The 24,677-nt window shown below is 35.5% G+C and overlaps 1 protein-coding gene across 8 annotated transcripts in view; it reads left to right on the top strand.

Moving 5' to 3' along the window:
• Positions 1 to 24,677, top strand: part of Epac (Exchange protein directly activated by cAMP) — a 659,154-nt gene that overhangs the window by 607,446 nt on the left and 27,031 nt on the right. For 5 of the 8 annotated variants that reach the window (XM_067123713.1, XM_067123717.1, XM_067123716.1 and 2 more), the window contains 5 exons: positions 441 to 585; positions 19,106 to 19,282; positions 21,135 to 21,347; positions 21,822 to 21,966; positions 22,283 to 22,592. In XM_067123713.1, coding sequence (XP_066979814.1) covers positions 441 to 585; positions 19,106 to 19,282; positions 21,135 to 21,347; positions 21,822 to 21,966; positions 22,283 to 22,592 — 990 coding nt within the window. The remainder of the gene's footprint in view (positions 1 to 440; positions 586 to 19,105; positions 19,283 to 21,134; positions 21,348 to 21,821; positions 21,967 to 22,282; positions 22,593 to 24,677) is intronic. The other 3 variants (XM_067123714.1, XM_067123719.1, XM_067123718.1) reach the window with 1 other exon arrangement.

The following is a 24,677-nucleotide window of genomic DNA, read 5'->3' as shown; positions in this document are numbered from 1 at the left end:
TTACTCTCCTATTAATTCTTTTCATTCTTCTTAAGTCTCTTTCCCATTCTTTCTAAGTTTATTAGCTTCATTCTTCTTTGTTTATTTCTTTCATTCTACTTTTTCTTGGTTGTTCTGTTCTTCTCTGCTTTCGTAATACTTTCACTTTTATTTGCATTCTTTTTACTCCTTTATTACCTTTTTTATTTTTTATTCCTTCATTCCCCTTTGCCTTATTATTCCGTTCATTATTCGTTGCTTTTTTTTTATATTACTACTCACGGAGACAAAATGAACGTAAGCACTTCTGATTTTGTATAGGTAAAAAATGTGCTTCCTTTTGTTAATAAATGATGCATATAAACTTCCCTCTCTCTCTCTCTCTCTCTCTCTCTCTCTCTCTCTCTCTCTCTCTCTCTCTCTCTCTCTCTAATTCTAGCTTTGTTTTCTCCCCTTGGCAGTGTTCCAGCAGGGCACCGAGGGCAAATCATGGTACATCATCCTGAAGGGCTCCGTCAACGTGGCCATTCACGGCAAGGGCGTCGTTCATACGCTGCACGAAGGCGACGACTTCGGAAAGCTCGCCCTGGTGAACGATGCTCCAAGGTGAGTGGCGCCTTTAGAATCTTCAGTGGTTCGCTCGCTGCGTTCAGCATGTGAGCGATTGTGTAGCGTTCTTCGTGTATGTATGTGTTTGTGTGTGTCTGCATGTATGGTTGTTTTCGTGTGTGTGTGTGTGCGTGTGTGTGTGTGTGTGTGTATGGTTGTTTTTTCGTATCCGCCAACGAAGTGACTTTTTCTCTCTGCCTGAACGCAAGACATACAAAAAAGTTCGCTTGAAGTTCACCTGTTTCTGTTTGTTAGTTTAATAGATAAATCAAAATGTTTGTGATTAATTTCAATTAAATTTTGGTGATGGGTGGGGTTGATTAGATTTTGAGATGAATCTGGAATCAAAATTTCATTCTATTTTAATTTTGCGTTGTTGTTGATTTGCCCGTTTTGAATAGTTTTTTCTTTTATTGAATATTATTTTTCTTGGTTCATTGCCACTTTATAAGAGGGTGTAAATATAGGTTTTTGGCATTCATGAATGCATGCTATTAATAATCCTCCTTTTATTTAAATGTTAAATTTGAGCTTAAATAAGTATTTATATACCTGTCAATATTCTGTTATGCATCTTTTAGATTTTCATTTATTTGCCTCATTTGTACATATGCTCGATTATATGTTTCTAAATTTATATTTACTCACCTACTTGTGGATAGATCGTATAGTTTCAATCATTTGGATGTGCACACTAAAATGTAGCCAGTTCCTTGATATTAGTGATTAATGTGATATTCGATTCAGTCATACGTGCATTGTTCATCTTAGTAAATTTATAGGTTTCATTGCCTTTTAAATGATGTATCGTTCTTGACAATACTAGTTCATGTGTATTAAAGCACAATGCCATCAGTGACTGATATTATTTATACTTGTAAATTTTACCGGTACTTATAAACAATCAGGAAGCAGTGAACTTAAACAATTATTGTACATAATGTACTTTACATGTTGGAAATACTGTAGAACGCAACTGACGAATTTATTTAAATTTTGCCCTTAGTTTTGACGTCATGGGGTATTTGGTTGTGTAATAAACTACCCTAGCCTGTTTGTTACCTCCTGCATATCAAAGGATTAAGATCCTTTTGGAATTGACCTAATATTTTCCATTAAGCTGCGATCACTCTTTGCATAAGAATTCAAAGGCTGACCTCGATAGTATCATATCATTCTCGATCTGCAATATATATATATATATATATATATATATATATATATATATATATATATATATATATATATATATGTGTGTGTGTGTGTGTGTGTGTGTATGCATATATATATATATATATATATATATATATATATATATATATATATATATATATATGTAAGTATGTATTTATTTGTGCGTAAAACATTCATTTGTTTATATATAATCCTTAAGATCCCCTTCCTAAGGGGAAGTGATAACAATCAAAGAAGGAAAATTTGAATATAGACTTTTTACTCTGAAAGAAAAACCTGATACAAAGATCAAATATCAAATTATATATATATATATATATATATATATATATATATATATATATATATATATATATATATATATATATATAAAACTGAACATCTAATCTATTTTCTGTGATTTCTTGTGGAGTGCTGAAGGAAGTTAAACAAAGGAAATTATAGCCTACACAGGTGTAGAGTTTTGGGAAAAGAGAAGAGCTTGTGAACAGTGTGGAGAGAGTTTGCAAGGGGAGGGAGTTGAAAGTAGATGTGAGGAAGAGTGAGATTATGAGGATACATGGAAATCAAGAAGATGGAATAATGATTGTTTATGAATTTTGGAAGGACGAAAGAAGTTGATTCGTAAATGGGATGATGGTGGATATGAGAAAAGAAGTGAATCGCAAAACGAGTGATGCAGGGAAGGTAGTGGGGTGTATGCAATTGATTGGTAAGAGACTCAGTATTTATTGAACTCAAGGATGGAATGTATTAGGGGATTATTGATTTAGCTCTCCTTCATGGAAGTGAAGTGTGCTTGCTAAATGCGAATGAAAGGAGAAAGGCAGAGGCGGTTCAGATAAATAATTTTTTTGGATAGTATATGTAGCTTAAGAAGAATTGAAAGGGTAAGAAATGGGGAGTAACGTTGGAGTGGTGATAAGATGAATCATGGTGTTTTGAGATGAATCGGCCATGTAGAAATAATGAAGTGGAAGAGGTATTGGAAAGAAAGGGCCGCAGTTTCGAGGAAGGAGGGTACGTGAGGGGAGAGATGAAGGGGGCAGTGCAGTTCAATGTAGTGGCAATTGTTGTGGAAGTTTTCTTTGCTAGGACTCATTCATGACTCAGAAATTGATTTATTAATGTGGCAGTGAACTTGCCTTTTTTTCTTTCTGATGAGCTTCCAATTCCTGTTAGGATAAATGGCTAAATTAATAAAAAGAAAAAATATGTATAAGCAAACGTACTGTAGTATGATTTAAAGACACACAGACACTAACGTTTACAGACAAGCTTTCGACTTTATTTCCTCTAAGCCTAGTGCCTAAGAAGGCATAATGGAATGGAGTTTTGTCTTCCATTGAGGGAGCACATATTGTTTATATGTGAGTGCTTCGTAAGTTTCGTATAATAACATTCATTCCCAATTCATTTTATGTTTTTCATTTATGCTATTTTAATTTGTGTGTGGAAAGGTAAATACCAAGCGGACTGTTTTTTCTCAACTAGGTAACCTCCTTTGAATCAGCTCATCGAAATTATATATTTTTGACGAGGCGAATATCTGTGCATGATTCCCCGATGACAGCATATTATTTTCGTTTTGGCCATTCACCGGCATTGATAATTCTTTGCCTATTGTGTCTCTCTCAGAAGAGATTGTTTTATCAATGGCATTGTCGTGCATTGCTGTTATTTCAAAATAGATATATCCACATCATTTTTAAATCATTATTCCATTCACTTTTCCTGTACAGTAATAAACGACAGCAAAGCTTGATGTAAAATACTGGCGAGAGCCATGAGATATAAACGGAGTTTTTATTAGCGGGTGTAAATGACAACTAAAAACGATATTAAAGTTCAGTATCCAGGAGGGTTAGATCCCGATGATGAAATGTTGAGTCCTTGAATAACTGCAAAACAAATACCTTGAAGAAAGATGAGAATTGGTTATCCATGAGTTGCATCAGTGAAGTGAAGGAATAAGACTCATGCTGATTTGACACTTTAAAAGGTATTTTTCCATGAGCTTTTTTTTTATTTATCCGTAGAAGCTTACGTTTCGGGACTTATTCATGGACTTAACAACCTTAATTCTTAATGACTGGCGTTGATATATTAAAAATTAACGGTAAATTTCAAACAAGTTTAGTTAATTCCCAAGATTTAATCGAACTCTACTGTTTTATGACTAATTTTTGAATTTTTAAATCAGCATTAATCACAACTTTTTCTTCCTCATTGTATATCCCACTGACTATAACTTATGATAGCATAATTACAGATTTTGGCACCTATATACTCAATCGTGATAAAAATACTCAGTCATAATACTCAGTCGTGAAATTTGATACCAAAAAGATTTGATCGCGATGGGTACCAACGAAGAGTTGGTCATAACATGTCTTTGTCTTGAGATTTCTCTTTTTCCCTCAGTGCCTGAAATAACATATTGCAAACGCATTTTTAAGTAATTTTTCACCTACAAGCTTCTTTTTTTTTTCTAAAAGGAGGTGGTTCCTGAAGCTGTTACCATCTTGGTTCTCAGCAATTATTTTAGGATGAGGTTTTTAGCAACATTCCCTTTTCTACCAAGGTTCCAATCCACGACATTCATATTGTTTATCAGGTTCATAAGTAACTGTTTAGGTCAACCAAGGTATCAAGGACTGCAACGGAAGCTGTCGAAAGCTCTATGGTTCACTTGGGAATCGAACCTAGAACCTACATATATATATATATATATATATATATATATATATATATATATATATATATATATATATATATATATATATATATATATTAGTTTATCTCTGTATGTTTGTAAAGTAACTACATGTATTGAATAAAGGTCATCAGTCTTTATTCGTCCATACGAACAAAGGGACAGTTATTGTAGACTTTCTGCCCACAGCATCACGTTCATTACGTAAACGCATTTTCTGGGACTGAACAATGCGGCCAAAAGTCTGACTCTTTCACACCTATGGTGAATGACGCTCAGCTCAAAAGAGGGCCTTCCTTTTTGGGGGTGATTTTATTGAACATATAAACATCTACATAAACCCATCAAAGCCCTCTCTCTTAATTTGGCACTTGTGTCGGCTTTGATCTTTAATGTTGTTTTGACTGTTTTTCTCGTAATGTTTTCCCGTTACTTCAGGTGCTCAATTTAGTCTGCCTCTATCGATCGGAGTTCGTCCGTTTGCAAGAAATAAAACTGAAAATTTTGTAATGCTTTCCATAATCTTACTGAAGTTTAGCATTAGTTTATGTCATTAATATCTATTTAGTTAAACATTTTAAACTTCCTTTTTTTCTAGTTTCCCATTTTGAGGCATATTACCTGTCTGCAATTAATTCCTGCAGGTAATTAATTAACTAACAAACACCAGGTTTAGGCATACCAACTGGCCTGCTAAAACTCCTATTCTCTGATTGGTTCCCCTAATACCTGTTGACCATACAAGACCATTGTTCTCTTAATTTATTACCGAGAACATCTGTTATCGTGTTTCCGAATCTGTAATGTGTTCTTGACCTTGAAACCTTTTGACCAGTCAAACGTACCATTTCCTGGGCGACGGACTTGAAAGCTTGCTGACATGCAAAAGGTCCTATTATTTTAGGGGTCCTCTCTTCGAGTGTATGACCCGAAAAGATTGTTGACTTGTCGGAGCTTTTGTTTGAAGAACAGATGCCCTGAAAACATAATGACCAATCAGTAGACGTTATTTTCTGAGTAGTATTGCTGGACCTGTCCCTCTAAATATGAACAGGTGTATCAAGGTGCCCAAATGGGTGTTACATCCACCGCAATGCAAATCTCGACCTCGGGACCCGCAATATGTGTTGAAACAGGCGCTGGTTTCGAGATTTTTGGACTCTGCACAACAACAAACACCACTTTAATAACTCTCTCTCTCTCTCTCTCTCTCTCTCTCTCTCTCTCTCTCTCTCTCTCTCTCTCTCTCTCTCTCTCTCTCTCTCTCTGGTTTTTCGTTGGTGTTTTGCCATGAATTCCACGGACATTGTTATGTGTTTCATTAATTATATATATATATATATATATATATATATATATATATATATATATACATACATACATACATACATACATACAACATACATACATACACATTACTAAAGAGGCCCAACCCTACTTAGCAAAGCTGGAAGACACAACCACAAGGGCTCTAATAGGAAAGCCAGCCTGGTATGGAAAAGGGAATATAATAGTAAAGAATAAACTTATTAAAGAAACGACAAAGAAAAATAATATGAGATGAATTTGAACTTTTGTAGCTCCAAAAGAAAAGGCAAGGCTGTTTGAAGTAACTGCTTGTGTATCTTCTGGAGGTTGAACAAAATATGACAGATAAAGCTATTGTATCCTCCCCCTACTATGATGACGTAACAACAACCTTACGGAAGGTGATAAAGATGGAAAACTACCCAAATGTGAACTCTTAAGAGTATTTATGGGTTTTATCGAGAGACGAGAAGTTCAACCCAAAAATTGAAGAGAAATGCCCTTTATTTGAATGGAAAACTATTTGGGGAAATGTTAACAGTAAATTGATTAATAGTTATGATAGAGAAAGTTTTTATAAATATATTCATGGAATTCAGACCACAAAAGGTAGATTGTAGTTATGATAGAGAAAGTTTGTACAAATGTATTCATGAAATTCAACCACAAAAGATAGATTGTATAGTAAACTATGTGAAAACTGCAAAGAGCCAGAAAATGTGATGCATTTAATTTATTTCTGTAAGTGTAACAAGAAACTGCTTAATTGGTTTTGTGATTTATTAAATGAATTGTGTCACATCAAGACAGAAAGTTTATTGAAAATTTTAAAATTGGATTTTGAAGAACAATCAGAAAAGGACAGGAACACTGCTGTAATTTTGATTTGTGACTATGTTGTTGGGATTTGATTAGCCCACAAAGCAGGAATAAAAGAAAACGATAGTATTAGACGGTTTATAAAATCAGTGATAATAAAAAATAGATATTTTCTGATAAAATCTTATATGGGTAACTACAGAAAAATATTAACATTGAAATACATAGATTATTCGTAAAATGTACATGATAAAATATTTGTCAACCCGAATGGTACGATAAACTTATATTTGTTTTTGGTAAAGTTAAGTTAACCTTGATTAAATTCTAATTGTAATACTATTAAAAATGTAAAGTATTGTATATTTTCTCTTAATAAAAGATAAAAAAAGACAAAAAAAAATGCTTGTGTGGTACAGTAACTACGTGGTGGATCGTGCAGTCTTGTTAGGTCTAAATGCAGAGGATCAGAATTATGAAAAATTTCGTAAAGTATGCATAAGAAGGTAATGGGATGACAGTGCAAGGAATTAAGAGGAAGATCAGGGATAAGAAGTATAATGGAAGTCAGTTGGTATCCAACAGTAATGTCAGTTGCGAGTGGGCCACTAAAGAACAAACCGAGAAACTGTTTTAAAACACATCTCAAGATAGTCAGTTCCTCATAAACCTTGAGGGACTGCCCAGTATGCCTTTTTCCTGAGGAACTGAAGAAGAGATGGGCCAGATGCGCTTCACAAAAGTGAATTTTCAATAAAGAGTGTCAGCTAAAATTTCAAATGAGTTGCTTGGAGCCAACGTAACATTTTCAGTGAAAAACTGTGCGCGGAGGGAGCCAGTGCCCTAGAATCATACTTCGAATTTTGTTACGGTTCAAACTTAATTCCCCGTAATTTTCACCATGCGCCACGTTTAGTTCAATCTTTTAAGAGGACCTGCAATAGTCAGGTGATGGGATCACTGCCTAAGAAATAAACTTATTTCCTAGACCTAACCACATTGATAAGTATACCTTAGTTTAACCAGGCCACTGAGCTGATTAACAGCTCTCATAGGGCTGGCCCGAAGGATTAGACTTATTTTACGTGGCTAAGAACCAATTGGTTACCTAGTAACGGGACCTACAGCTTATTGTGGAATCCGAACCACATTATACCGAGAAATGAATTTCTATCACCAGAAATAAATTCCTCTAATTCTTCATTGGCCGGTCGGAGAATCGAACGTGGGCCTAGGAGAGTGCTAGCCGAGTACGATATCGACCCATCCAATGAGGAACTACGCATATTTATTGTAGTGGACAAGTAACACTACCTTGAGGAACACAGAAGATTACATAATGAAGTACCAGCAACTGCTCTGTGGAGTCTGTTAGTTAAAAATTCAGTGATAATAAAAAAAAATGCTCCTCCAACTTCCATCTAAGTTTGATAACTAAGGCGTCATGATTAACATGGTTAGAGCAGCACTGAAGTCAAGACCTATCATGTGAACTTCATGGCCAGAATCTGCGGATTTCTGTACAACACTGGAAATGAAACGGCTACCATTACCAACAACCAGGCTGTTACGAAATCCAAAGTGCAAAACTACGCAACAGATGGTTATTTTCAGCATAGGCACTCAGATGTCTTGCCAATAGACGTTCAGATATTTTATTAATATATAGGAATTATGAAAACGGGAGTATTTGTGTGCGTTGCTTATTAGTATGTCTGTACATTTGTATATGTATACACCTGATAGGTACAGTGGACACCAAGAGTCGTGTAAATTAGCTCTGCAGTAAAATGATTTTTACCGACAGCATGATCAAAGTCGTAACTGAATGGAAGTTCTGTTTTTAGCTTTTGTTATGACGCAATTCTACTGTTACGTTTCGCCATAAAATTCAATGAATTTTAAGGCAGTCATTCAGATAGCATATGTAGACGTTAAAAATTTCCTTTCGGCCGCTAGTATTATTTTAGTATTATTGTTATTCCGTACGCCTTTTTATCTTTTGGAAAGGGCGGAGACAGACTTCCACTTTCCCAGCAAGTCTGCAGGGATGAGGTGCCAAGTACGGCTAGCCTTGTTATTGTTATTATTATTAAAAATATCTCATCCAAAACAAGTCCTCTGTTAGGATATATTTAAATTTCCACAGAGGTTCTGAGAGCCTGCTCAGCTCTCATAATCTGTTAGATTCGTAACGAGAGATCAGCAGGATCTCGAAAGCTCTCTCTAAAGAACAGAATTCTTGTGGATTTCATCTTCATTTCAATGGTCACGGTATTTTTATTATTATTTTCTTTGTAATTTTTGTGTTTTATTCCCTCTAGATATCCCGCTGAATTTTGTTAAGAACCTTGAGCGAGCAGAAACCCATCTTAACTAAAACATTCAATTTTTCGTTCATTTTATTTCTTCTCATATATTTCTTCTTTTGTTTCAGTTGATGCTGTATATTTTGTTATGCCACTCTTAAAAAAAAAGAATACATGAAGATTTATTTTCATTTAAATCTGACATGACCTTGTTTGGTATACCCACAGCTACATGCACATGCTAGTATTTTAAGAAAAGTAATCCCAAGTCTGAGATTCAGAATCTGATAGAAATAATTTTATCAACGTTATAAATGAGGACCTGGCATAGTGGAAAATGTTTTTTGGTTATTTTTGTGTTCTCCTCCATTTATTTTTTCTTTATATATATATTTTATTTTCTTTGTATTTCCTCCTGGTTGTTTCCCGCAGAAGGTTTTGATGAAACATCTCCTGAAAGAGACCCGGTCTTCCGTGATGCCTTTTAGTAACACAGTTAGTTGTAAGGGGTCAGGAGGAATGATGAAAGAGAGAGAGAAAGAGAGAGAGGGTGGTGAGGGGGGCAAGAGAAAGGATTTTGTTTTGATTCCAAATTTGCAGTTTTCAGAAAGGGATTACTGGTGATTTCAAGAGATTTCCAGTGTTTCAGAGAGAGAGAGAGAGAGAGAGAGAGGTGTTATTGGTGATTTCAAGAGATTTGTCCTATTTCTGAGAGAGTCAGGGAGGGGTTGGGGAGGAGGGGGGGAAAAGCTGACACGGAAATGATTATCAGGAATCTTCCTAAGTCACTCCTCGTGTGCCTGGGCCAATCCCATTAAAGTTTAAATTGGCATAATTGGATATCAGATGGGATAAGGACATGAATCTGGATTTATCCAGTCGTGAAGGGGGTGGGGGTTTGGGAGTTGGGGGGGGAGGGGGGATGAGTCCTTTGAAACAATCGAGTGTTCTATCCCTCTTCTAAATCTCCCCTCCTGCCCCTGTTTGCTTTCTGCCCTAAATCGGGCCTAGGGTGAGGGTTTCAGAATATGTGTTCTTGGATTAATCTTCAGTGCGACATGAGTGTTTCCTCCACAAGAATACATATAAAATTATGTAAATTTACACACACACACACACACACACATATATATATACTGTATATGTGTGTGTGTGTGTATATAGATATATGATTATAATCACTTTTGTACGTGATTCATTTATCACACATTACCACAAGTGAAAAATAAGAGGTCTTAACCGGTTTCGACTTTATTTTCAAGCCATTGACGAAGGACTGGCCTTCGTCAGTGGTTTGAAAATAAATAAATAAATAAATAAATAAATAAATAAATAAATATATATATATATATATATATATATATATATATATATATATATATATATATATATATATATATATATATATATTATAATGTATCGTCGCCTCCAACGCCCTGCGTACGATAGACATTTGTGAAATTCTCGTGCTCACATCTTCTGGGAACTTTCACTTCCACAATTCTTCAGCTCCCCCGTCTTAAAGCTCTGAATCCGAATAGTCAAATCGACTCACTATCAAAGACCCAAGTTCAGATCCTGGCCGGGCTCATGCATATATCATTTGTAATTCCCCTTGGGTGTATATTATTCCCAAGGTACAGTGAATTCGACATTAATAGCTATTTGTTGCTTAATATTTGTGAGCATAGAAAACTCCCGTTTGTGTAAGTGACAAAACTTTTATTTAAGCAAATGTTACCAGCTGACTAAATCGCTACTATGAGGGAGATGTCAGAGTCGAAATAAACTCGCTTCTCCTTGATAACCACACTGCCAAGTTGCCTGTTTATCACCGAATCTAACCAAAAGCCCAGCTTCGATTTCTGGCCGAATCAGATGCACTTACCAGTTTCCTCATGTTCTTAGCAAGTATTCTTGGATGGGGTTGCTAGGCTCATGCCCTTTCTAATCTTGGTTGCGGCCACCACAACCGTATAACTACCAAGTGCTGAATTCACTGCTTAGGTTATTAGAGGATTATCCCCGTAGGGGGGTAGTGCCATCAGTGCACCTCATGCGGTGCACTGTAGGCCATTTCTTAAGGTTCTTTGCAGCGTCCCTTCGGCCCCTAGCTGCAACCCCTTTAATTCCTTTTACTGTACCTCCGTTCATATTCTCTTTCACCATCTTACTTTCCACCCTCTCCTAACAATTGATTTATAGTGCAACTGCGAGGTTTTCTTTCTGTTACACCTTTCAAACCTTTTTACTGTCAACTTCCGTTTCATCGCTGAATGGCCTCATAGACCCCAAGCACTTTGGCCTAAATTCTATACTCTATTTTGTTCTGTTAGAGGATTATGGGTTTTTAAATAGCATAGATGATTTACTGGGATAGATAGTGTTTAAGAAGGAAACGTAGTGTTTTGGGCAAGTTCCGTTAAAACTTTTTGAACCTCTTGAAATATTCAGTGTATATTAGAAACTTGGTGTTCAGCCAGTTGTGATGAGTCGCAGAAGGGTGAAGGATATGGTTCGTTAATGTATTATTAACTTTGTGTGTATTAATACAATTTGGAAAATTGATTCACAGTGCACCTTGTGGACGTGAATCCCTATTTGCACAAAGACAAGATCAACGTACAAGGATTTCGTTTGGTTCAGAGCACGAACAGTGCTATGAAAATATGACCTTAAGTACGTATTATTGTTACTTTACACTAAAAGCATATGTAGCGTTAAACCAATGTTTTTCTTAATTATTGGTCATCCTCGACCCGTGGTTTATAATATCCGATCCGTTTTCTTTGGAGGGGAACATTTGATATGTTTATAAACAGTTGTGACATCGACATTCCAAATAGACTCAAGTAATCTGCTAAATGCGTTGGTGCATTCCGAATTCGCTCCTCATGCAATTCTCTTTGATCGCTCTCCGTTGCAATATCTCCTTTCATTTCCATATGTATGGCCATATTAGCCCATTCTGTGGTAGACAATCACCCGTACGGGGAACGCGGTGTTGTTAATCCTGTTTGGTAATAATTTCCAATCTTCTCGCTCTCTCTAGGTTTCAATAGCAATTAGGCCATTCAGCCAGCCTTCGGCTTCAAATTGGAAAGCGCGTCGTGTGTGAAGAAAAGGCATTCGCCTGTTACCAGGGAAATAAAAAGTGCGCGCCTCTTTTAATTTCTTAACTTGAAACACCATATTTATACAAAGAGACTGCTTAATGACATTTAGTATGAACGTTAGTTTTCTAGATTTAAGTTACACTTTATTAATCATGATCTATGAACGGATCTTATCGTTTTATTTCCCTCGGAATTCTCTTTTCATTTGCATACACTGATGTTGATATGACAAACTTAAAAGAATAAAATTTTAGGCTGATGCATTTTTAATCGTGTCATCTGAATAATTCAGTTATTCGGAAGACATGCTCAAAAGAATCCATTTTCAAGACTGAGTACTAGACCGAGATATGTGTTATACATACATACATACATACATACATTATATATATATATATATATATATATATATATATATATATATATATATATATATATATAAATTATATGTATATAATATATATCTAATTATGTGTATATATTTGTTAGTTAAGTGTTGTACCTATTTTATTCGAAGATCTCTTTATCCTGTGTGAACCGACCGACCCAAACTTTCATGTAGAACGCAAACTCGGGGTAATCCCGATGGATTATTGTATCCAGGTGGATAATTACCGCTGTGATGCAAATGCCTGGGATAATACTTGTTGCACTTCTTTTGACAGTAATAAAATAGCTTGCTTTTTCCTTTTTTTTATTTCCATGTAACATTGTTATTCATATGTCCAGGATTACTGTCCCTTTTTTTTATTTACTTTAAAGTAATTGTAAGATACTTGTTTTTTCTTTTTTATGGTTCATACCTTACGTGGCAGCAAGACATTACCGTGAATATTCTTTTTATATTATGACCTCAGATGGCGCACAAAAAAGGCATTAAATTTTATGCTTCCCTAAGACCACATGTTATATGAAAATAGGGGTCACTTAGATGTAAACTGGTTATAATTTTGCCCAGGCATAGAAACCATGGCTTTAGTGACATGTCCCCGCAGCCCATTAGCAATAATATTGAAATATTTTGCCTTATTTACTAGTATATGATCAGATTCTTAATCTTAAAGTATTCGAATGTTAATCACTAGGTTGGGTGCTTCGGTAAGTTTAAAACAATCGTGTTGAGAGTTCCTGATAATTGCTTTTGAAAATAACTTTCTTTCGTCTGTCAGCTGATAAAGGGACTAATTCATTTTGCTTATAAACTCTAATGGTATGGTAGCCGGTACTGATAAATAGTAGTGAAATTATATATGAAAAAACAATTTTTGGGGATCGAAATTGCTGGGAGAGTTCATACTTGTTCTTATAATGGCCGTAAAACAACCCTTCCCTTTATAGGGTTCTATGTGTTCGGCGCATTTAGCTATCAAGTATTTGGCTTCTCCTCGAGTCTCTTCATGGTTACTAGGGAAATAAAGGCTTCATGTTTGGGAGCTCGCTCATTTGCGTTATATTAACGTTTTTCATTCTATATTTCATTCACTTCGAATCTTTTGAGTGCATTTCACTGGCCCATCGCTTCATTCGTAACTGCCAGTTCCATTATTATTATTACATTTCTCTCATTCTCACCTGTTCATTCCACGTTCTTTAACGTATCGCAGGATTGTTCATTCCCTGTCTAGCCACTTATTGTTCTATAAACTTTTTCATCTGTTATTATTATTATTATTATTATTATTATTATTATTATTATTATTATTATTATTATTATTATTATTATTATTATTATTAGCTGAGTTGTAACCCTAGTTCGAAGAGCAGAACGCAAAGAGCCCAGGACGGAAAAATGAACGAGTGAATTATAGACTTAGATGTCCAAGAGGAAATGCTCATCTATTCATTCTTCATCTTGTCCGTTCATTACATACTCAGGTGTTCATTCTGTTCCATTTAATATCAAAATATCACATAATTGTATATCCGATCATTCATTGATTCTATGTTAACTCAACAATTCATCATTCATTCAACAATGACTCATCTGTACGTATTTTTTACATCCTTTTCATATCTGTTAACATTTCGTTAGCTATTTATTTATGCCACCATTGTGTCTGTACCTGCATGCTTTCAGCTTTCCTTTATATCATTCATTTTATTGTTTTACTGCTCACTTTCGTGCACGCGTTTATTCCTTATTTCTGTTACATTCCACACTCTTCCAACACCCCTCACTCTCCTTTTATTCCGAGCCAGTCATTCCTTCATTTCGAGTGAGACTTAGGAAGCAACGTTCATGTTGAAATACTCTGCAACTTGAGCAGTTTCGTAAGAGATTTCTTTGGCTGGATTGCACAATTCGAGTTCATGATAAGTGAGGTTGGTTCAAGAGTTTCTCGTGATGAATGCCAACATTTTGACAAGGGTGGGCTACATAATGTCAAGAGCGATATTACATAAAACTAAAACATTTCGTAATTGACCGTATTATTATTGTTGTTATGCAACTTGAATAAGCATTCATAAAAAATACATGGAAGAGTTGTCCAAATGGCGATAAAAAATTAAAATTCTTCAAAATTCTTGCATACAAACAGAACAACACAAAGGGACATTTATTATGAATTGAAAGGAAGTCAAGTAAACACCCTCCATACCTTTTTAGGAAGCCCACTCCGATTACTTTCCCCGTTAGATTTTGGAAAAACCCCTTAAACCCATGAATACTAAATGCCAATCGGTGACGACCAGTTTTCATTTGAATTCCAAGGCCTCTCTCTCTCTCTCTCTCTCTCTCTCTCTCTCTCTCTCTCTCTCTCTCTCTCTCTCTCTCTCTCATTCTCTCTCTCTCTCTCTCTCTTATGATGGGCCAGAAGATAGATCGTTGTTTATTTAACCGGATGGTCTATGTCCAGATAAAACTCGAGACCGTGAAAAAACGTGTCTCTTTGAAGGGAAACGAAAGAGGCCAGTTGTACCGTAGGATACTTATCTCAGACTTTCCTCTCCAGGGAAATTGAAATTCTTGAATAAATGTCAGGATACCACCCAAGCCATTGAATATTTGAAGGAAAATCATAAGTAAACATCAATAATTTACATCAGAGAAAAGCTTAGAGCATGTAGTAACATTTGAGGTCATGACTTGCACAGAAAATTTAGAAGCAGCTGAAAAATTGAATGAATCAGTACCTGTTTCACTGAAGTGTGTAGCAATGTTTTATATTTTCGTTGAAAAAGTAGTATTTTAAATGGTATTTACCTAATTTCTTTGAATAGTCGTGAAGTGTTAGATGTCTTCAATTAAGTATCAAGTTTTTAATTTTTTAAGTCTTGTTTTTTCTGTTTCTGTAGTGCTTATCATAAAATATACAACAAAAGTGAATGGATTTTTAAAAAAAGAAAATAAGAGGAAAAGATAAATTTCCATTCAAAAAGAAGCATCTTCTCAGAAGGCGAAATAAACTAAGATGCAGAGACACTTACCAAGAAGGTGAGAATCTTCACACCAGCATCTCAAAGGAGAGAAAAATAATCTTATTGAATTAGGTCCGTAAGACCAGGCGGATAAAGGATGATTAATTTTAAATGGAACGGAAATTGCACGGGTACGTTCTACACTGAACTCAGAATGCAACTTCGGTCTCATCAAATTTAGAATTTTCATTCTGCGTTGATGAGATTAATTCCAAACGTATTGTATCTCGACTTCCTTACTGAAAGGGGTTGTAGGTAGGGGGCAGTTGGCTGGCCCTCTCCAAAGGATTTGATCGTTTGTCCGTTTTATTTCTTAGGTAAAATGGTTTTATGATGCTTTTGGCACATTATAATTTAAGCTGATATTTGATATAACTTCGTCAGCCTTTATTTTGTCTCGTTCGCATTCTTCACCGAAAGAGATGTTATTTAATTAAGAGATTTATTTAAGTTACTCATTAAAAGATGGATACGATACTACCATTTTCTCTAAGAATTTTTAGTTCATTTTCTTTTAGGCATTATTTTGAGGGCTGGCTAATTTGTTTTGTGACTACCAGGCTACGAAATTGTTTCAAGTCTAAAAATAAAACACTTCATGCCTAATAAATATCCATGTATTTTTAGTTTACATAATAAAGTCAAAAATATTCAGAAACATATTGTTTTACCTGTAGAAAACCCAAGTAATAATTCTGGATTCTTATAAAAGGTGTTATGCTCAAATATCGGAGACCTGGACTAGTAATAACCTAACTGCAAGGTTGTCCAGTAATTTTTGTGAATAAATTTAAGTCTTATAAAGTTGTGCCTTCATGCAGCAGTATGCCATGAGGCTGTCTGCAAGGAGGGGGGCATGAACTATCTCAGAAATGGCAGAAAATAGTAAAAACAAAACTGTACTTTTTAGTTACATTCAGTAATAAGAACGGCTGAGGCAGTAGTGCAGAATAGTTGCACACACTCATCGTTCAGCTATGCGCATTATCATATTGGGGTAGGGGGTGGGGAAGGAACTGTTCCAGTCGGCCAAATTAGGACACGGCGACCTACGTTAAGGTTAGGTTAGGATGCATCCTTAGGACGTTCTTTGTTAAGTGGAAGCCATATTGCCAGGTTACGTGTCCGGACGCCGACACAATAGTCTACGAGGCTGTTGTATTTGGTAGTTGTTCCTACTTGATAACTGCTTATTTTAGCTATTTCTTTTGATGTTTGCGTTATATTTCCCAGATAAAACATATTTATTAGGTTTACGTCATTTTTTATCAAAAATAAATATTCTCCCAGTTTATGTGTGCCCTCCCCAAGTTTAATCAAATCGAGCAAGAAATTTGATTTATAACGAATTAGGTGTCAGTTGTATCAACAAAGGTTGAGAAAGGGTTAGAATCCATTGCTGTGTGTAATGAAAAATTAAATTCCAGGGGAAATGTAGGTCTGTTATGTGCTTTGGATTTCATTAATTTTAAACGATGTATCCACATTAAAATCTGTTTCTGCGCATGGTAGGATTATATGATAAATGTTTTAAATCTGATTTAGAAATATACTATAACCATATAAAGATAATCGTTTACTTTGCAGATATGTTAGTTTTGTGTTAGAAACCATTTTATTAAATTTGGTGACAAAATATGTAGACATGCAATAGTTATCCCAGTGAGAGCAGATTATAGTTTTGATATGTCTAATTTGCGTTTTAATGGTAAAATCTGTAATTATTCATAATACTGATGTCAAGTTAAGCTAGATTTTTTATGGTCTGTCATTGAACGGTAAGGATATATTATTTGATGTTTCTAGAGTTATAATAAGAAACTAATAAATTAGGCTAATTGTAACGACAATAATAATCTGATAAATTAGGCTGATTTTTAGTCATTGATATTGAAATTAATCTTTATAAATTTTTAATTATGTGCAATTTGTGATAGAAGTTATTTTAATTTTCCTCTGGTATATCACCTGATATGCCTTGTGGAGTGAACTGCTTGTAATTTTGAAGATTTTTTAACATTTGCGTTGAAGGCAGAGTCTGTTTATAAGTGTCAACTTTTTATTGGTAAACTGCTACATATTAAACTTCTTGCTTGGTCGCTTATGTGAATAATTTTGAATATAATATCACGTTCTCTTATGTTCTAACTTTAGTGTATTTCTAATAGTGCTTAATTACTTGTCAGTTTATGTAGTTATGTATCATCATGTAAATTTTAAGTTATTATTAATTCAGGAGTGTTTTTTTGCGGTCAGGGATATAATGGGATGGCTTAGTCTGATATATATATATATATATATATATATATATATATATATATATATATATATATATATATATATATATATATATATATATATATATATATATATATATATATATTGTTAGATTAATAGATGAGTAAATTGTATAAGTTGTATATTATTATAAAATAGCAGAGGTCAATGTTCACATACGTTTCGACGGTATCTGACATTAATTGGCGATCACCTGTTCAGTTACTGACCAGTGTAGTAGTTAGTATGTTATTGCACGGGGAACATGGCTCTTTCCATTAACAAAATTGAAGTAACACTATCGAAATGCTTTCAAGAAGAATTACACATTTTTTCCAAGGGAAACAAATAATCTTCAACACTGGTACATCGCTTTATTGTGATATCTTTTCAGGAGAAAAGCGTTAAACTGGAGGACGAGTATATCGCTCTAATTCATTGTTCTATAACGTTCTAATTTATAGTTGCCATTATCAGAAAAATAAGATTAATTTCTGCGTTTTGCGATTATAATCTAAGATTTGGCAGTCAGATGGGCGTCACAGTGACAAAGCTTATTTTGACTTTCATTTCGCTTTAATCCCAGCTTGGCACGGAAATCCAGAAACACAAAGGTAGTTATGCACATTTACTCTGATCACGAAACTGGTGCACTTTTTTTTTTACTTTTGTATTTGAGCAAAAGCAAAATACATATTTCCTTGTGGTGTTTTGCAGAAATTACTGTACATTTGGGCTTATTCTTCAGCTTCTCTTTACTCTGTGTAGATGTATTTTTATGTATTTTTTTTTTTTTTTTCTCACTTGTTTTCTCTTTTATGTATAGAATTTTTCAATTCCTGTACAAGGTTGAGTGGTGAGTTGATGGCCTGTTTGGTCTGATTCATATAAATTTGTTCACATTAATAATAATAATAATAATAATAATAATAATAATAATAATAATAATAATAATAATAATAATAATAATAATAATAACAACATCATCATTGAAAAGTATGGCCGTCTGGATGCCGTGTAGTTTGTATTGTAGTTTCTCAATCTGTCTCGAATTAGAGAGATTGAGAAACTACAATGCAAATTAAACAGCACCCAGACTGCCATGCAGTATTGTTTAATGAAGTTTGCTCGAGAGAGGGTCTTCTTCGGAAATAATAATAATAATAATAATAATAATAATAATAATAATAATAATAATAATAATAATAGGTGTTTGTGCATTCACTCTCAGTGTACATTGTCTAACCGCGTGATTTCCAGTGTACTGAAGCGTTATTGCATAGCTCTTATCATTTTTAACTTTCTCTCTCTCTCTCTCTCTCTCTCTCTCTCTCTCTCTCTCTCTCTGTCTCCACCAGAGCGGCAACAATCGTACTGCACGAGGACAACTGCCACTTCTTGCGGGTCGACAAGAGCGACTTCAACCGCATCCTGAGGGACGTCGAGGCCAACACCGTCAGGCTGAAGGAGCACGGCCAAGATGTCCTCGTCCTCGAGAAGATATCCTCCAACGCCCATACTCACTCCCATTATAAGTAAGTGGGGATTCACGCCCTTAAGCGTGTAGTGCTTTTATTTGAATATAGGATTTAGGCCAAAGGCCAAGCACTGGGACCAGTGAGGTCATTCAGCGCTGAAACGGAAACTGATAGTAAAAGTTTAAAAGTTTTAACGGGAGGAAAACTTCGCAGTTGCACCATGAATCAGTTGTTAGGAGAGGGTGGAAATTAAGATGGAAGAAAGAGAATATGAAAGGAGGTACAGTAAAAGGAACGAAAGGGGTTGTTGCAGCTAGGGACCGAAGGCACTCTGCAAAGAACCGGAAGTAATGCCAGAGTGCCCCGCACGAAGTGCACTGACTGCAACCGCCCCCCCTACGGGGTGTGCTTTTATTTATAAAGTGTGAACTCACACCGAAATCAACTTCTCCATTTATAGAATGGCGTAATTCTGTTGCATGTTGATAAGCGTGAAAGGAATTTATTCGTAAGGTGTGAATTCACATGGTGATGTAAAAATTCCTTCCTTTGTAAGGAAATTTTAATTTGGTTCTACTTATATAATTATGAGTGTTATTCCTTGTGATTTAATAATTCACTAGGGATTACGTTTATTTTTCTCCCATTATAAAATATCTAAATTCTTTTCCGTATTCGCAAACATGGAAGGCTATTGTTCGTAACTATTTCTCCTTTATATTTTATTACAGTTTGACATTCTAAATGCCCAGAGCCATTATTGGTAAGGCTGAGTTCATATGGAATTATAAAAATAACTTCCATTAAAAATTAAATGTACAATCTTTGACGTAAGTGTGAAGTGCTAATATTCGTAAGGGAGTAGGAATACCAATATTTCCTCCATTATAAATCTTACTTGAGCTTCACTTACATAAGCAAGAGGGGTAGTTATTCATAAGGTGCGAATTCACTTGGGAATGTGAATATAGAATTTCCCATTATTATAGTGGGTATGTATTCTCTTGTGCGTGCGGCTTACTGCTGTTATTAGCAAGATATGAGTTCACTTGAGAAAGTGAATATAATTTCTATGTTTAAGTAATAACTTATTTATGAAATATTTATTATTCGTAAAGTGTGACTTCTAATTAGAACTCATATAACCAAGAACCTTATCGGTTGGTTTTCTTTGAGCTAAGTTTGGCTCCTCTTTGTAAAATACATTTCCTGCTTCAGACATATGAGTTTGCTGAGACTTGGTGGCATTATTTTTATTGTATAGAATGAATGGTGTTTGGGGTTATAAAACTTCATATAATATTTTAAATGTATTAACTCAAAGTCAAGTAATTGCTCCTCAGTCCTTTTCCTCTCAGCCTTCAGAGGTGAGAAATAAGTTTTCGGAGATGTAATCATCTTCCTACTGTTTTTCAGAATCTCGTTTAGGACAGTTACCTGTATTAAAAAAACTAATTTAATAACTAAATATATTTATTGTCCCAAATCCCCGAAAAATGTCATCTTGCTTTCCTAAAAACAAAAGCTTAACGTGTTTAGTAAGTTGATTTTGTTTTCCAAATCTTTCAAGTCCTAGATAAAAGGAGATAAATTTTTTCCAAAAGCACAAATGCTGAGGTCTATAATATACAGTAGTATTCAGTGGTATCTCATTGTTTGTTTCTTTCCTCTAGAGTAGGTAGGCTGTTGACTTAGCCATGGTAATTATTTTATTCGTATTGCAACTATTTAGGCCTTTCATTGAGGAATGTAATTCACAGTCTTTATAGAGTTTTCACAAACTTTTCCATTTGGATACTACTTTGTTTTAGTAATATTTTTCCCGATCTAATGCAGAATGTCTTTACTATTCAATTATGAAACTCATGCGCAGAATCATCTTCCTTGATTTTCTATTACCGAATAATAGGTACACTGTGATGGCTGGAACACCCCAGAAGACTCTGGAACACCTTTTGGAGACTCGATTAGACGGCAGAAGGGGAAGTGTGGGAGGAGACCTGCCCGAGGACGCCATCCGAAGGTGCGACGTCGCTTCCCCAGACTCCTTCTTAGACGACTTTTTTCTCACGCACATCGTCTTCATGCCCTACACGCAGCTGACGCAAGACCTGCTCAAACAATATCCTTTTCATGAACGAAACTGCACTGCCAGTGTTTTTTCAAATTCGTGTATTTTGCTTAGCTAATTATGACTCGTGGAATTCTGCCTTTGCTGAATGTATATTTCCCTTAGTAAACACACTTATCTCACTTACCTGTGAGCTTGGCGCCTCAGATGATTTTTGTGTGTATCCCCAGCAAATGCATAGCTGCCACTTTTCATGCTATTGTATTGAGCGGTATAGAACATGAGGGAGAGCCCATGGTACTTAAAGTAGCTTGTTTCAGTTTGGATGGGACATAAAATGAGGTTTATAGTGTTGTATGGAATGATAACTAGTTCCCATCATAATAAAGTTAATCTCTCCCTCTCTCCCTAAGTAAGTTGAATGGCTTTAGAAATTCCAGTGTCTTTCATTTTAATTTTCATTAATCAAAGTAAAACATTAGATTTTCGAAATCTTGTAGGTTTTTACCTTAACTCGTCCCATACTTACCGCATAGACAGCCAGAGTAACAGTCAAGATGATGAATTCATCGTCGCGTGCAAGAGACGTGTCATCCTCTTCGTCCATCGCTGGGTCATGACCATAAGGGCGCCTGTTTTCAATAATCCTACGGCTTCCCAGTTCCTTCAGGTATGATGATAAAAACGTATTAATTAATATAAATATTACTGTCTTAGAACGACCGTCTTCAGTTAGGCTATCCCGCGGCCTAAAAATTGCATGAGCTAGGATATTAAAAAATAGAACTAGTTTAGAAGCTTTCAGTATTTTTCCATGAACTTTTACAGGACTTTCCAAGCACTAGTTGATGTCAAGTACACGTATGACGGAACTTCAACACATTTGGCCAGTTGTATGATATTCCTTACTAAAATCAACTTGCATGAAGCTTCACCACAGAATAAACCAAACAAACACATTTTTCTCTGTGTCCTGCAACTGGCAGACGCTGCAGGAAGAAGTCGCCCGAGACGTGGAGGTGTTCGGAGCGGCCCTTCGAGAAGGAGCTTCCCTCATGCTGGACGTGGCCGAGGCCATCGAGAGGCACGAGCGGGACAACTCGAGCATCGGCGTGAGCAAGTGGAAGCTCCCCACCAGCGGGAGGCCCATCAGCCTCTTCGGCGTCTCGTCCACGGAGGACTCCGTCGAGCCCCACCGCATGATCCAGGCTCAGGACGACAGTAAGGGCAGCACCAGCAGCAACAGCATGCAGTCTGGCGATGTGTCTGTGTCCCATCCCTTAATGTGCTCTTTTGGTAATGTATTGTCTCGGTGTCTCCTGTTCCTTTAGATGCATCCAACATCTGATTCCTATAATTGATTGATTTTATTTCATTTATTTATTTATTTGATCAAGTTCGTGTGGAGGCCATTATGGTGTACAGTTTTTGATTCTTGCGAGCCTTCTTTATGGGGTTGCTGCAGAAATCTGTAGAAAGAATATTTAGGTTATGTATGTTTTTTTCACCAAACGTTTAAAAAAAACCTCTTGGAGAGGGGACTCCAAAAAATGGTAGCTTTTCAGTTCTTAACAAGCCTTTAAGGATGAGATTGCTGGCCCGTCCCTTTTGAAACCTTAGGTCCAGCCACAACTTTCATCCAACTACCAGATAGCTAACTTACTGCTTTGGTCAACTGAGGCACAGTGAGTTTCTATGGGAGCGTGACCACCCCGTTCTCAGAAGCCCAGGAGTTGAACCTGGCACCTCTTGTTTTGATAAGCGAGCATGGTGCTAGTCACACCACAAGTCCCATTATTTAATATGTATGAGTTCTTCACTGGAAGGGTGGGTAGAGCTCTCGGCTAGCATGCTGTTGGCCCAGCGTTCGACTATCCAACCGGCCAATGAAGAATTAGAGGAATTTATTTCTGGTGATAGTTCTTAGCCACGTAAAATAAATCTAATCCTTCAGGCCAGCCCTAGAAGAGCTGTTAACCAGCTCAGTGGGTGTGTATAGATATTATATATATATATATATATATATATATATATATATATATATATATATATATATATATATATATATATATATATATATATATTATATATATATATATATATATATATATATATATATATATATATATATATATATATATATATATATATATATATATATATATATATATATATATATAGAGGAGAGAGAGAGAGAGAGAGAGAGAGAGAGAGAGAGAGAGAATGAATGATGATGAAGTAAAGATTAGCTTTAGTCTGGCATCATCATATGATAAATTTTTTCCTGGCATAGTGGTATGTTTAGAACTGTTGGGTTTTGCAATACCTAAAATCTTCGGTTGCTGATATCTATTTATAAGGGAGTTCTTGCTAAACTTTCCAGCTAAAACTTTTAATCCTGGGATTGCGATTTGGCCAAAAACAAGTCTTGCGAAAAATTTATACTCTGGCTTTTTACCTTTTGGATAATTAATTTTTTTTAAACGCTATTAAGCCTCATTTTAACATTCCAGTGTATTGTCATAATTACAAACAATAATTCATTATGACAAGGGAATGTCGGAAAGCCTTTATTTTAAAGAATTGTATCATATGTATGTATATGTATATATATATACGAGGGTAAGTCAAATAGTTCCAGGAAAAATTCAATATACTCTTTATTTAAGGAAATTCAAACATCATTTTTCTACATATCTACCATCTAACTCTATACACTTTTTAAGGCGCTGTTTTCACCTCTGCAACCCTTCTTTGTAGAAATTTGGGGCCTTTCTATTAAACCATGTTGAAACTGCATGTTGAGCAGCATCCAAAGATTCAAACCGGACTCCTCTTAAGTGTTCCTTGAGTTTTGGGAACAGGAAAAATCTGAAGGAGCAAGATCAGGACTATAAGGAGGATGTGGAAGAGTTTCCCACCTAAATTTCATAGGACTTCTCTTGCAACCCTTGATGAATGTGCTGGAGCGTTATCATGATGGAACAAAATTCTGCGGTGCAACTTTCCTCGACGTTTTTAGCCAATGCAGTCTTCAGTTTTTGCAAAACACCTTTGTAGTAGTTCCCGGTGATTGTTTTTGTCCTTCAAGGAAATCAATCAAAATCACTCCTTTGGAGTCCCAAAACACTGTTGCCATAACCTTCTGGGCAGATCTCGCCACTTTGAACTTCACTGGTGCAGCTGAACCTCTTGGTAACCGTTGCTTTGATTGAATTTTACTTTCTGGGTCATATTGATGGATCCAAGTTTCATCTCCAGTAACAATCCGGTCAAAAACTCTGATTCATTTGATTCAATCTTTGTTAAAACTGCAAGAGAAAGTTCAGCTCTTTGATGCAGTTGGTCTTCGCGCAACGCTTTGGGACCCAACGTGCTGAA

The sequence above is a fragment of the Macrobrachium rosenbergii genome, chromosome 21 (genome assembly GCF_040412425.1).
Source record: "Macrobrachium rosenbergii isolate ZJJX-2024 chromosome 21, ASM4041242v1, whole genome shotgun sequence".
Classification (NCBI taxonomy): domain Eukaryota; kingdom Metazoa; phylum Arthropoda; class Malacostraca; order Decapoda; family Palaemonidae; genus Macrobrachium; species Macrobrachium rosenbergii.
Note: the sequence above shows the minus strand (reverse complement) of the source record. Positions and strands in the feature narration are given on the sequence as shown.